We start from the raw sequence: 12,500 nt of genomic DNA, 5'->3' as shown, positions 1-12,500 counted from the left end.
GAGCAAGAGGGCGTGTCTTAGGGATGGGTCATGGGTGGAGCGGAGAGCAAAGGGGCATGTCTTAGGGATGGGTCATGGGTGGAGCGGAGAGCAAGGGGGCGTGTCTTAGGGATGATCCATGGGTGGAGCGGAGAGCAAGGGGGCGTGTCTTAGGGATGGGTCATGGGTGGAGCGGAGAGCAAGAGGGCGTGTCTTAGGGATGGGTCATGGGTGGAGCGGAGAGCAAAGGGGCATGTCTTAGGGATGGGTCATGGGCGGAGCGGAGAGCAAGGGGGCGTGTCTTAGGGATGGGTCATGGGTGGAGCGGAGAGCAAGGGGGCGTGTCTTAGGGACGGGTCATGGATGGAGCGGAGAGCAAGTGGGCGTGTCTTAGGGATGGGCCATGGGTGGAGCGGAGAGCAAGGGGGCGTGTCTTAGGGACGGGTCATGGGCGGAGCGGAGAGCAAGGGGGCGTGTCTTAGGGATGGGCCATGGGTGGAGCAGAGAGCAAGGGGGCGTGTCTTAGGGACGGGCCATGGGTGGAGCGGAGAGCAAGGGGGCGTGTCTTAGGGATGGGTCATGGATGGAGCGGAGAGCAAGGGGGCGTGTCTTAGGGATGGGTCATGGGTGGAGCGGAGAGCAAGGGGGCATGTCTTAGGGATGGGCCATGGGTGGAGCGGAGAGCAAGGGGGCGTGTCTTAGGGATGGGTCATGGGCGGAGCGGAGAGCAAGGGGGCGTGTCTTAGGGATGGGTCATGGGTGGAGCGGAGAGCAAGGGGGCGTGTCTTAGGGATGGGTCATGGGTGGAGCGGAGAGCAAGGGGGCGTGTCTTAGGGATGGGTCATGGGCGGAGCGGATAGCAAGGGGGCGTGTCTTAGGGACGGGTCATGGGCGGAGCGGAGAGCAAGGGGGCGTGTCTTAGGGATGGGTCATGGGTGGAGCGGAGAGCAAGGGGGCGTGTCTTAGGGATGGGCCATGGGCGGAGCGGAGAGCAAGGGGGCGTGTCTTAGGGATGGGTCATGGGTGGAGCGGAGAGCAAGGGGGCGTGTCTTAGGGACGGGTCATGGGCGGAGCGGAGAGCAAGGGGGCGTGTCTTAGGGACGGGTCATGGGCGGAGCGGAGAGCAAGGGGGCGTGTCTTAGGGACGGGTCATGGGCGGAGCAGAGAGCAAGGGGGCGTGTCTTAGGGATGGGCCATGGGCGGAGCGGAGAGCAAGGGGGCGTGTCTTAGGGACGGGTCATGGGCGGAGCGGAGAGCAAGGGGGCGTGTCTTAGGGATGGGCCATGGGTGGAGCGGAGAGCAAGGGGGCGTGTCTTAGGGATGGGTCATGGGTGGAGCGGAGAGCAAGAGGGCGTGTCTTAGGGATGGGCCATGGGTGGAGCGGAGAGCAAGGGGGCGTGTCTTGGGGACGGGTCATGGGTGGAGCGGAGAGCAAGGGGGCGTGTCTTGGGGACGGGTCATGGGTGGAGCGGAGAGCAAGGGGGCGTGTGTAAGGGATGGGTTATGGGTGGAGCGGAGAGCAAGGGGGCGTGGGTTAGGGATGATTCATGGGTGGAGCGGAGAGCAAGGGGGCGTGTCTTAGGGATGGGTCATGGGTGGAGCGGAGAGCAAGAGGGCGTGTCTTAGGGATGGGCCATGGGTGGAGCGGAGAGCAAGGGGGCGTGTCTTAGGGATGGGCCATGGGTGGAGCGGAGAGCAAGAGGGCGTGTCTTAGGGATGGGTCATGGGTGGAGCGGAGAGCAAGAGGGCGTGTCTTAGGGACGGGCCATGGGTGGAGCGAAAAATTGGGGTGTGTCTTAGGGACGGGTCATGGTTATAATTATGTTTACCATTATTATCTTTATCATCATTGTGATGACGATGATGATAATGATAATGATGATGGTGATGATGATAGTGATGATGAACATTATTTCATTGTTGTTATTATTATCCTTATCATCAATTCTATTATCATAATTATTGTCATTACTACCACTATCATCATTAATAGCATTATTATTCTTTAATCAATATTATTACCATTATCACTATTAGCATTATAGTTATCATTATCATTATTATTAATACTGTTTTTATTATTGTTATTATTATTATTATCATCATTATTGTCATATTCACTATTGCTATCAATATTATTATTGTTATTGTTATCATCACCACTATTATTACCATTATCATCATTATCCTTGTTATTATTAATATTGGTATTATCACTCATTATCATTATCATTACTATTATCATCATTATCATTAATATTCTTCTTTTTATAATTATTATCGTTACCATTACCATTATTATTATTATCATTATCATTACTTTTTATTATTATTATTATTATTATTATTGTTATTATTATTATTATCATTATTGTTATTATTATGAAAATTTTTGCTGTATCATTATCATCACTAATATCATTTTCATCATTTTCATTATTATCATCATCATTACTTTTATCATTATTGTTATTATCATTATTATTATTATTATTATTATTATTATTATTATTATTATTATCATTATTATTATTATTATCATTATTATTATCATTATTGTTATCATTATCATTATTGTTATTATCACTATTGTTATTATTATCACTATCATTATAATTATTACTATAATTATTAACGGCATTATTGTCATCATTATCATTATCATTATTAACATTATTATTCTTATCATTGTTACCATTATTATTATAACCATTATTATCATTAATATCATTGTTATCAAACTTATTATTGGTTCCATCATTATTATCAATAATCGTTATTATCATTATTGCTGTCTTCATTGCCTTATTGTTATTGGTCTTCCTGATGACCAATTTTGTAGTTGTAGTTATCATCATTGTTGTTTTTGCTATAACTGGTATTAACTTTATTAAATTTCATGATCTGCATCGTTGTTATTATTGCTGTTATCATCATTATCATCATAATTATTTGTTATTAGTGGCATATTTTAGTATCATATAATCATCATTTTTCTATATTATCATAATCTTCATCATTACCATTATTACGTAGGATTGGAGTTGATATTACCATTGCTTGTCATTCATATTACTATCGTTATCATCATCGGCATATTCACATCGCAAATATCCCTCCATCTTATCGCCATTTTCACAACCGTTATCAGTGAAGTACGTATTGCCATTTTTCCATCATCGTGAACTTCGCTATCGCATGGGGGGGTTGGGGGGTGGGGGGGGGGCAGAAGCTGGGTCCCGTCCCCTTCCTGTTAGAGCTCGGGCTACCCCCTTCTTACACCTTTAATATTTCTCTCTCTTATTCTCTCTTTTGTGATATTTCTCTCTCTTATTCTCTCTTTTGTGATATTTCTCACTCTTATTCTCTGTTTTGTGATATTTCTCACTCTTATTCTCACTTTTGTGATATTTCTCACTCCCCATTTCTTCATCTTTTAACGTATTCTCCATTTCTCCTCCATACAGGAAGCGGACATGTCAGGTGTCATTTTCTCCGTGTCAGAAGACCGATATCATGCCGTAGCGAGCACATTCTCGCCTACACGAAGCCTACTGCCTGATATCGTAGCCTTTTACTTTATCGGTGAGTGGATGAGGGGGATAAGGGGTGGAGGGGAAATACAAAATAGACATATTACAAGTCGAAGCCTTTTACTTTATCGGTGAGTGGATGAGGGGGATAAGGGGCGGGGAAAAATAGAAAATAGACATATTATAAGTCTTTTGGAAAGCGGGGAAAGGGCAACGCAGTATCGTGCACAAAATATTCCAAAGTGGAAACAAAAACAATACAGAAAATAAGTTTCATCAGATGTTTATAATAATTTTATGATTAAATCTGGGACCGAAGCTTTTGTCTCGTTTTCCATGAAACCTAATTTTTGTTTTGCCGGAGGTTTATGTTTTTCTATCTAGGTTTCTTTTGCCACTCCATTATGTGTGCTGAATGCCGGAAATCTTTTGATATATAGAAATTGTATATATGTATATATATATATATATATATATATATATATATATATATATATATATACATATATATATATATATGTATATATATATATATATATATATATATATGTGTGTGTGTGTGTGTGTGTGTGTGTGTGTGTGTGTGTGTGTGTGTGTGTGTGTGTGTGTGTGTGTGTGTGTGTGTGTGTGTGTGTACATACATACATGTGTATATTTATTTATTCATATATATTTTCTTTCTTTTCCTTAAAAAAAATCGGATGTCATTATCACCATTATCAATTATTATAGTTAAATCTTCAATGTTAACAGTTAATGCAATTTTCATAACTAAATCTATCATTACCACAGTCTAGTTATATAATCATTATAGTTAAATCTATCATTCCTGTAGTTCAAATAATCATCCCTTGATCATCACAACCATCACCATCTTATATACATAGTATCTTTGTATATAATTGCCCCATAATCCGCATTTTTTCTTTTTTTTGCCATGCAGATGTGGGCTGTTTTGCTGTTGTTAATGGCCCTGGTTTGTGTAGGTCTTGTATTCGTTCAGTATAAACGTTTTGGCATCGTTTCGAGGTATGCTAGCTAAGAGAAACGTTTGTTTACATTTGCATTGATATCATGTTATTTTATGTGTCTCTTTGTGTTATCATTATCATCATCAATCATCAATCATCAATCATTATCACCATCATCATCACCTTCATTATCATCACCATCATCATTTTTATTATTTTGACAGACAGACAACGAAGGAGAGCGTGCACCTACCTCGAGACGCTGTGTGGTATTCCAACTTTTGGACTTTTGGGTCATTTCTAGTGCAGTGTAAGTCATGCTGAAGGAGTTGCTTTGTGGGGGGGGGGGTAGGGGGGGGGAGAGAGAGAGAGAGAGAGAAGAGGGAAAGAGGGAGGGGGTGAGGGTGAGGAAGGGGGTGGGAGGGAAAGAGGGTGAGGAATGGGGAAGGAGAGAGAGAGAGAGAGAGAAAGAGAGAGGGACGGGGAGGGGAACAGTGAGAGAGAGGGTGAGAGGTAGGGATGGGAAGAGAGAGGGTGAGGGAAGGGAGAGAGAGGGGAGTAAGAGAATAGTGAAAGAGAGGAGAAATAGGGAAGAAAGAGAGAGAGAGGGAGAGAGAGAGAGAGAGAGAGACAGAGAGAGAGAGAGAGAGAGAGAGACAGGGAGAGAGAGAGAGAGAGAGAGAGAGAGAGAGAGAGAGAGAGAGAGAGTAAGTAAGAAAAGGATAGTAGTGACATAGATAAAAAAAAAAAAAATACAACAGTAACCCCCCCAACAAACAAACAAACAAAAAAAGACAAAAACAACCATTTTATAAAAGAAAACTACCACCATCAATATTTTTCCATCCCCAGCAATAACATAGCGACCTCAGGGTACGCCGGTGCAGCTGCTAGCCGGTACATGGTTGCTAATGTTGCTTATTGTGAACACAGTGTACCGTTCGAACCTAAAGGCCATGCTGATTTTCCCTCGTCTCGATCTTCCATTCAACACCTTGTCCGAACTCGTGGAAACTGACATTTTGACATACTTGTCGCCTGGGAGTTATATACACCGCACTATTGTGGTAGGTTGTCGGGGTCTTGTTGGTGGTGTTATAATATTGTCATTGTTTTTGTCGTTATTATTACTCTTAATGATGCTATCATTTTTTCCTTCCACAGTAATAACATGGCAACCCCAAGGTACGCCGGTGCAGCTGCGAGCCGGTATATGGTTTTACGGTCTTTTCTGTAACTACGCTGGAGGTTTCTTTTTCTTGTTTTAGTTGTTTCTTTGGTTTGGTTTGTATTGTTTTGTTGGTCTTGGTTTTTGATGATTTGGTTCTTTGTTTCTGTTGTTTGTATATATCTAGTTATTATTACTTCTATTAATGATGATAATAATGTTAGTAGTCATCATGATTATTATAATTATCATTATTATTATTATTATTATTATTATTATTATTATTATTATTATTATTATTATTATTATTATTATTATTATTATCATTATTATTATTATTATTATTATTATTATTATTATTATTATTATTATTATTATTATTATTATTATTATTATTATTATTATTATTATCATTATTATTGAACATGATCAGCGCCATCATCCCTTTTAGTTATCAATTTTATCTTTAATGTTATTATCATTATTATAAACATCATTATTATTATGATCATTATCATTACAATAGAAGTATACCCTAATTACAATTATTTTGAATGGTTTTGATTTCAAATATTTTATCAAGCATCCGTTATATCATTACTATGATGTACGTTATTATGATCACACTATTATTCATGTACTCGATTGAATTTTTTCTCTCCACAGGAATGTAACTAGCCATGGTATCATCATTATCGAGGTTAGTCTGAATACTTTTTGGCCGCAACAACGAACACAGTGAGTGAATGTCGACTTCGGCGGCTCTACGACCAATTTCTTCAATCAAACTGTGTCGGTAGATAGATATTATTATAGGAATATTTGAGCACTTAGTTATTTGTTTCTGTTTATCCAAGCTTGCCATGTTAGTTATTTGTTATTTGTTATATATATATATATATATATATATATATATATATATATATATATATATATATATATATATGTATATATACACATATATACATATATACATATATATATATATATATATATATATATATATATATATATATATATATATATATATATATATACATATATGTATACATATATATATACTTATATATATATATATATATATATATATATACATATATATTCATATCTATATATACACATATATATATATATATATATATATATATATATATATATATATATATACATATATATATATATATATATATATATATATATATATATATATATATATATATATATATATATATATATATTATATTGACTTGTATTTTAATGGTGCAGTCTTATCTTTAAGATTTTTTTTGTATTTGATGCAAAGTATATTATTACTTTTGATCACTGTTTATTAATTAAATTTCTAGCTTTCATGATTCCTCTTGCTTATTAACAAAAGGTCTTATTAACTTTCGGGCAAATAAACTTAACACTTTCGTGATCCTTCATAATTTCTTAAATATTTTAGAAATGCACAGCTATAATACAAATACAACACCTCGTGCGTATCGTGTATGTAGAATGGTATGTACATAAAGTTAATCAACTTGAGTTATGTATCCATTTAATGTTCTAATTCTTGTTGTTTTATATGTCATGGGGATTAGTTACTGTGCTTGAGTGTGTGTGTGTGTGTGTGTGTGTGTGTGTGTGTGTGTGTGTGTGTGTGTGTGTGTGTGTGTGTGTGTGTGTGTGTGTGTGTGTGTGTGTGTGTGCACGCGCGTGGGCATGCATGTGTGTGTGAGCATGCTTGTGTGTGTACATGTGCATGCTTTTTTTTTTTTGTGTGTGTGTGTGTGTGTATGTGTAAGGAAAATGAAAATAATTGTTGAAAGAACAAAATTCTGACTGTTGATAATCTTCAAGCCTATATGTTAGGATATGCAAATGTTGTCAGCCCATAAAATTTTGGTTGTTATTAATTTTGGGAAAGCGTTATGCGAGATTTTCTTTTCATAGAATATTGGGATATTGGGAAGATAAGTAAATAAACATTACTTTGAAGTTTTTGGTTTATTATTGCTGATGGAAAAAAAATCCTCCATAATGACTTAGTATTTTTCAAAACATATTTTTAAATATTTCTAACACAAAATCTTTTAAAGGACAAAGAACACACCATATATCATTTCATATTTTTATTGTAATAAAATTTCATATAAAAAACAATACCATCTGCATCAAATTTACAACAGTGACATGCTCATATACACACAACACGCACAGTCCAACCTTTGTACAAAAGGAAAGAAACTCAAAATTCACTCCCTCTCGCTACCGGATTCTTCTCCTTGCAGTTGGCCGGATCTGACCGAGTTTTGAGATTCTTGGAGCTCCATTGACAAGAGTGGAGTTGATATGTCTTCTTGAGTTTAAGTCTATCTCACCATAGGACCACTCGGCATTGCCCTCTGGATAGTCTGGGGCGATGTCGATGTCCTGCAAAATTAAAGATTCCCAAAATGTAAAACCACTCTACACTGTTGGTACAATGGTTGCACAAACCTGACTATCCACAAAATTGATTTACAGTAATGATTGATAACCCCTAGAGTTATGGCAAAGTTTAGAGCTTACGTACAAGATAGTAAATGAATAAGAACAAAATGTAAAATCACAGACACAAACCTCAACTGGCCAGATTCTATCACAGATCTTCAAAAGCAGGAACTGCAGAGTTACTAGGAACATCATAAACCAGCCAGCCAGTAATCCACATTTTTTATACCTGTTAGGAAGTCATGTTACTATCTGTTCCACTTTAAAGAGGCAATTACATAAGTTGGCATTTATTACCCTATTTCAAAAGAAATACTACAAACACACATTTTCACTGAGCATCTGTCTACTTATATCTAACTTTCAAACCAATACTTTTTATTAGTGCAGAAATAAAGAGGAATCTCTCTTCAGTTAAATCTAGAAGACTCAAACACAAAACTCTTAGCTTTACAAAAACTCTATAGAATTTGATAAATCACCTTGGTATACGTTGATATATATCAGCACTGGACTCTTCACCTCTAACTTTATCATAAACAACTTCTGTTCTTCTTGCTACATCTGGCCATGTGTATAAGTTGCGCATTTCTCTGTGCATTGCCCACGGGTCAATTCTTCTCCCGCTTATTTCTCTTTGAATGGCTACATCTAAAATCTGAGTTAAACCTGAAAGAAGCAAGATTTTGAGTTGTTTCTAACAAATTCAATTTCCTATCAACATCAAATATATGAACATAGTAGCAATATTAAGTATAAGCTATAAGCTAGAGACAATGAAAGTCATGCGTCAATCAACATAAATAACAATTACTAATATTTACTAATTTCTAACAGTTACAAACAATAACTACTATAAAATATAATATAATAAATTCTCTAGCTTCTCCCACATATTACAAAGTGATTATAAATATATCTTTAGAAAAAGTCAAAACATTCATCAATACATTATCTTTGAATTCAGGAATTACAAGAACTAAAAGGCCAAGTGAAATAATATTTTTTTCTAACCTAACTAATAATATTTTGAAGGACGAATTTCGAAAATTGACATTTACTTTCTTTGTTATTGATTTCGAATCAAATTCTACATCAAAGACATATATTTTGACAACATATTTCCTGGGGCATCATATGATACTTATAAGCAAGAAACTTTCTAATCTTAGCATTTTTTTGTATTCATGAAGTCAATGTTTTGGCAAAGTAAAATATGATAACAAACTGATCTTAGCAAAAAAAAAAAAAGACATACTGCCCTATTAAAACTTAACATATCATTGGAGCCTCAACACTTTTCCTACTTATCCTAAAAGTGTCAACTAAAAACACTTACTGTCCACATTAGGGTGCGCAAGGAGAATGAGGCGGGATGGGAGAACTTCTGGAATGCCCCCTACATTGGTGCTCACGACCTGCAACCTAAAAATATTTGTAGTTGTTAGTCTTCATATCTTCTGGGAGTGAGTGTGAATATATGAGAATAAAACAAGGATTTTATTATAAAAAAATGTCCTACTTGTTTTTGTACTTTCTTTAATGACCCTTGAAAAAAGGAAAGATCTACTCTTCACACCCTGAGCAAACAGCCTCACAGATGGCTATGCAAAAGGCCTCAGTCAAGGAAGTGTTCAGGAATATGTGTCCCTTTACTAGGACTCCGTGGACATTGGCATGGGGTACAGCACCAAGGAGTTCCAGACGGTCACTGCCAACTTCATCCCGCACCTCCTCCAGTATACTTCGCTTTGGCCCATCCCCTCCAATGATAAAGTTCACCTAAGATAGTGGAAGTTTTGTATTTACAAAATAATTCTGGTAAATGTCTTTATTATCTAGTAAAAATGAAAATAAAAATTCAAATATGTACTCACACACACAAACAGAACATGATAGAGAGAGAGTGAAAAATCTGAGAATACATTCTCCATTCCATTCTTGCTATACTTTTATCAATAATCATACATAACAATATGCAATGTGCAAAAATAATACATTCTTCATAAGACATATACAGTAAAATGAACTAGCTCCTTATTCAACAAACCTAAAAATGTACTATAAACTATCTACTTTTTACCTGTGGATACCGGGAACAAATGCGTCTTATTATTTCTGGCTGTAGATCAACGCCTTTCCTGTACTGAAGACGACTCATCACAATCACATTTACTGAAAACAAAATAAAAGTTACTTTTGTTTCTACATAATAAAACAGAATTCAGAATGTAAATACTCAGACTGTATCTGAGACAGCCTGATTGAGAGATGTAAGTAACAGAAAGAGAAAAGAGGGATAAAGAAAGTGAAAGAGACAAAGAAAAAGGAAAACGATAAAGAGATACTTGCTTTTATCTTTGGGCCTTTGGTCTGGATCTGGCATGAAAACCTGAGTGTCGAGGGCATTGGGAATGACTGAAACCTTTTCTTGGTCCACATTAGCTCGCAGGACTGTATTCTCTTTCCTGAAAATAATACTTGAGTTCAATATTATTTATCAGAGTAACAAATATATTACATGCCTTGGGTACTGTAAAAAAAAAAAAAAAAAAAAGAGGATTAGGATCTCAATGCATAGGTATTTGATGATAATGGACAGCTGCTTACCCAACATATGAAACACATATGCAGTGATTAACATCAGCTAAAGATATGGCCAGAAAGTTATTGGTCACTATTGCAGACATGTCAGCAAAACCAAAGAGTGAATGATCTGTAAACACACTCTGAAAAAAGAAGAAAAAACAAAAATTAATAATAATGGCCATTATAATAGTACTAGTGATGATAATGTAATAGTAATACAAATCATATACTTCTATGAAATATCTACTAAATGCTACTATTTCAATTTTCCTTTACCTAACAAGAGGAATGGTAAAAAACAATATATATATACGTATACATATAAGATCTACAATACCTTCAGTCCCATTGCTCTTGCTAAATTCATGGCTTCATGTGCCATGGTTGAAAAGGCTGAATGTCCATGAATGATAGTAACTCTCTCCCTCACAAATATATTTCGTAAAAGTGGAATGCTTGTGATGAAGGTTGGAAGCACTGACTGACTGTAGAATGGCTGAATGGGTAAGTAGTACACCTAAAATGAGATCAGAATTTCAGATTTTTTGCTATAAAATCAAAGATATTATATGCCTAAATTTACATAAATCTCTTGAACTAAAGCCCTTTTATAACATGTAATCAAGAATACACACCAAACTAACATCAAACACTTTATATTCAAAAGATAAAGTAACTTTGAAAAATGTCAAGTGTTATGATCAACATAGTAAACTTAATTAAAAATCCTACTTGCCTTGAGACCATTGGTCATGTGTCTGACTCCCCTCCGGTCACCATATACATGGGTAAGGACAATGACCTTATGGCCACGTCCAAGAAGACACTGCGACAACTGGAAAATATGTTCCTCTACACCACCCACATTGGGGTAGAAAAAGTCTGACACCATGCTGAAAGAAACACAGAACAAATTACCCATATGTAGGCCATGAAAACCAAATAAAGTGAAGGTATCCAAAGTGAAGTGGCTGCCTCAGGTTCCACATTTTAGCAAGACAGAGCTTGAAAACCTCCATATCTTCATAAAGGAAATCAATGCAAGTTCTATCTCATTATTAACTAGACATGGTGGGGCACTGCTCGCCTCTCCTGGTCAGCCAAAGGTAAGAAGGTTGACACCACCTCCCTCTAATAAATGGCTCTCTTCGAACCTTGATGTAACCTTTAAGATTTCTTTGGCATACCTTATGCCCTTTCCAGCTATTGAGGTTCAAAATCTGGTGGCAGGAGTAAGAATGAAAACAATGAAAACCTTGCAGACAGTATCATCTCTGAGATGTGATTTCACATTGATTCTATAGACTGACTCAGTAAAGCGCAGCAACTGCCCCTAGCAATGAGCAAATGGTGAAAACAAACCTTAAATTGATAAAAAAAACTCACTGTGCATGCATATGGATTCATGGTGTTTATCCAAGAATTTTTTTTATTTGTGTGTGAAAATGCCAAGGCGTTGTGTAGGCATTGGTTGTTCAAACCACAATATCATGGGAAAGAAAGGTCAAACTTTTCACATATTCCCAGATTGTGAGAAGAGAAATGAAAAACGGAAGGGATAAGTTCAGGCCACGAAACAGGTAAATGCTGATGAGAGTGACTGAGCGCCTGGTGGAAAATATATTTACATTAGAAATAGAAAAGGTGTGATATATCAATATAGAGATTAATTAAACTCTTCTCTTCATTAAAATGTTCTGAGCAGATGTAAACAAATTTTCCACTGAGTGCTTAAGCAGTACTAATAGCGTTTACGCCTGAGCCCATTGCTTCCATCTTTTG

General features: G+C 36.9%; 1 protein-coding gene across 1 annotated transcript in view; it reads right to left on the bottom strand.

The window, feature by feature from the left end:
* Positions 1-7,755: 7,755 nt before the first annotated feature.
* The window catches only part of PIG-A (phosphatidylinositol glycan anchor biosynthesis class A), a 5,776-nt gene continuing 1,031 nt past the window's right edge, over positions 7,756-12,500 (bottom strand). The window contains exons 2-11 of the mRNA XM_027378768.2: positions 11,455-11,611; positions 11,056-11,235; positions 10,740-10,858; positions 10,482-10,597; positions 10,213-10,304; positions 9,709-9,911; positions 9,469-9,554; positions 8,612-8,798; positions 8,259-8,358; positions 7,756-8,069 (exon numbers count right to left, since the gene is read on the bottom strand). Of these exons, the coding sequence (XP_027234569.2) occupies positions 7,905-8,069; positions 8,259-8,358; positions 8,612-8,798; positions 9,469-9,554; positions 9,709-9,911; positions 10,213-10,304; positions 10,482-10,597; positions 10,740-10,858; positions 11,056-11,235; positions 11,455-11,611 (1,405 nt within the window). The 3' untranslated portion in view covers positions 7,756-7,904. The remainder of the gene's footprint in view (positions 8,070-8,258; positions 8,359-8,611; positions 8,799-9,468; positions 9,555-9,708; positions 9,912-10,212; positions 10,305-10,481; positions 10,598-10,739; positions 10,859-11,055; positions 11,236-11,454; positions 11,612-12,500) is intronic.

Source organism: Penaeus vannamei, chromosome 36, assembly GCF_042767895.1.
Source record: "Penaeus vannamei isolate JL-2024 chromosome 36, ASM4276789v1, whole genome shotgun sequence".
Lineage (NCBI taxonomy): Eukaryota > Metazoa > Arthropoda > Malacostraca > Decapoda > Penaeidae > Penaeus > Penaeus vannamei.
Note: the sequence above shows the minus strand (reverse complement) of the source record. Positions and strands in the feature narration are given on the sequence as shown.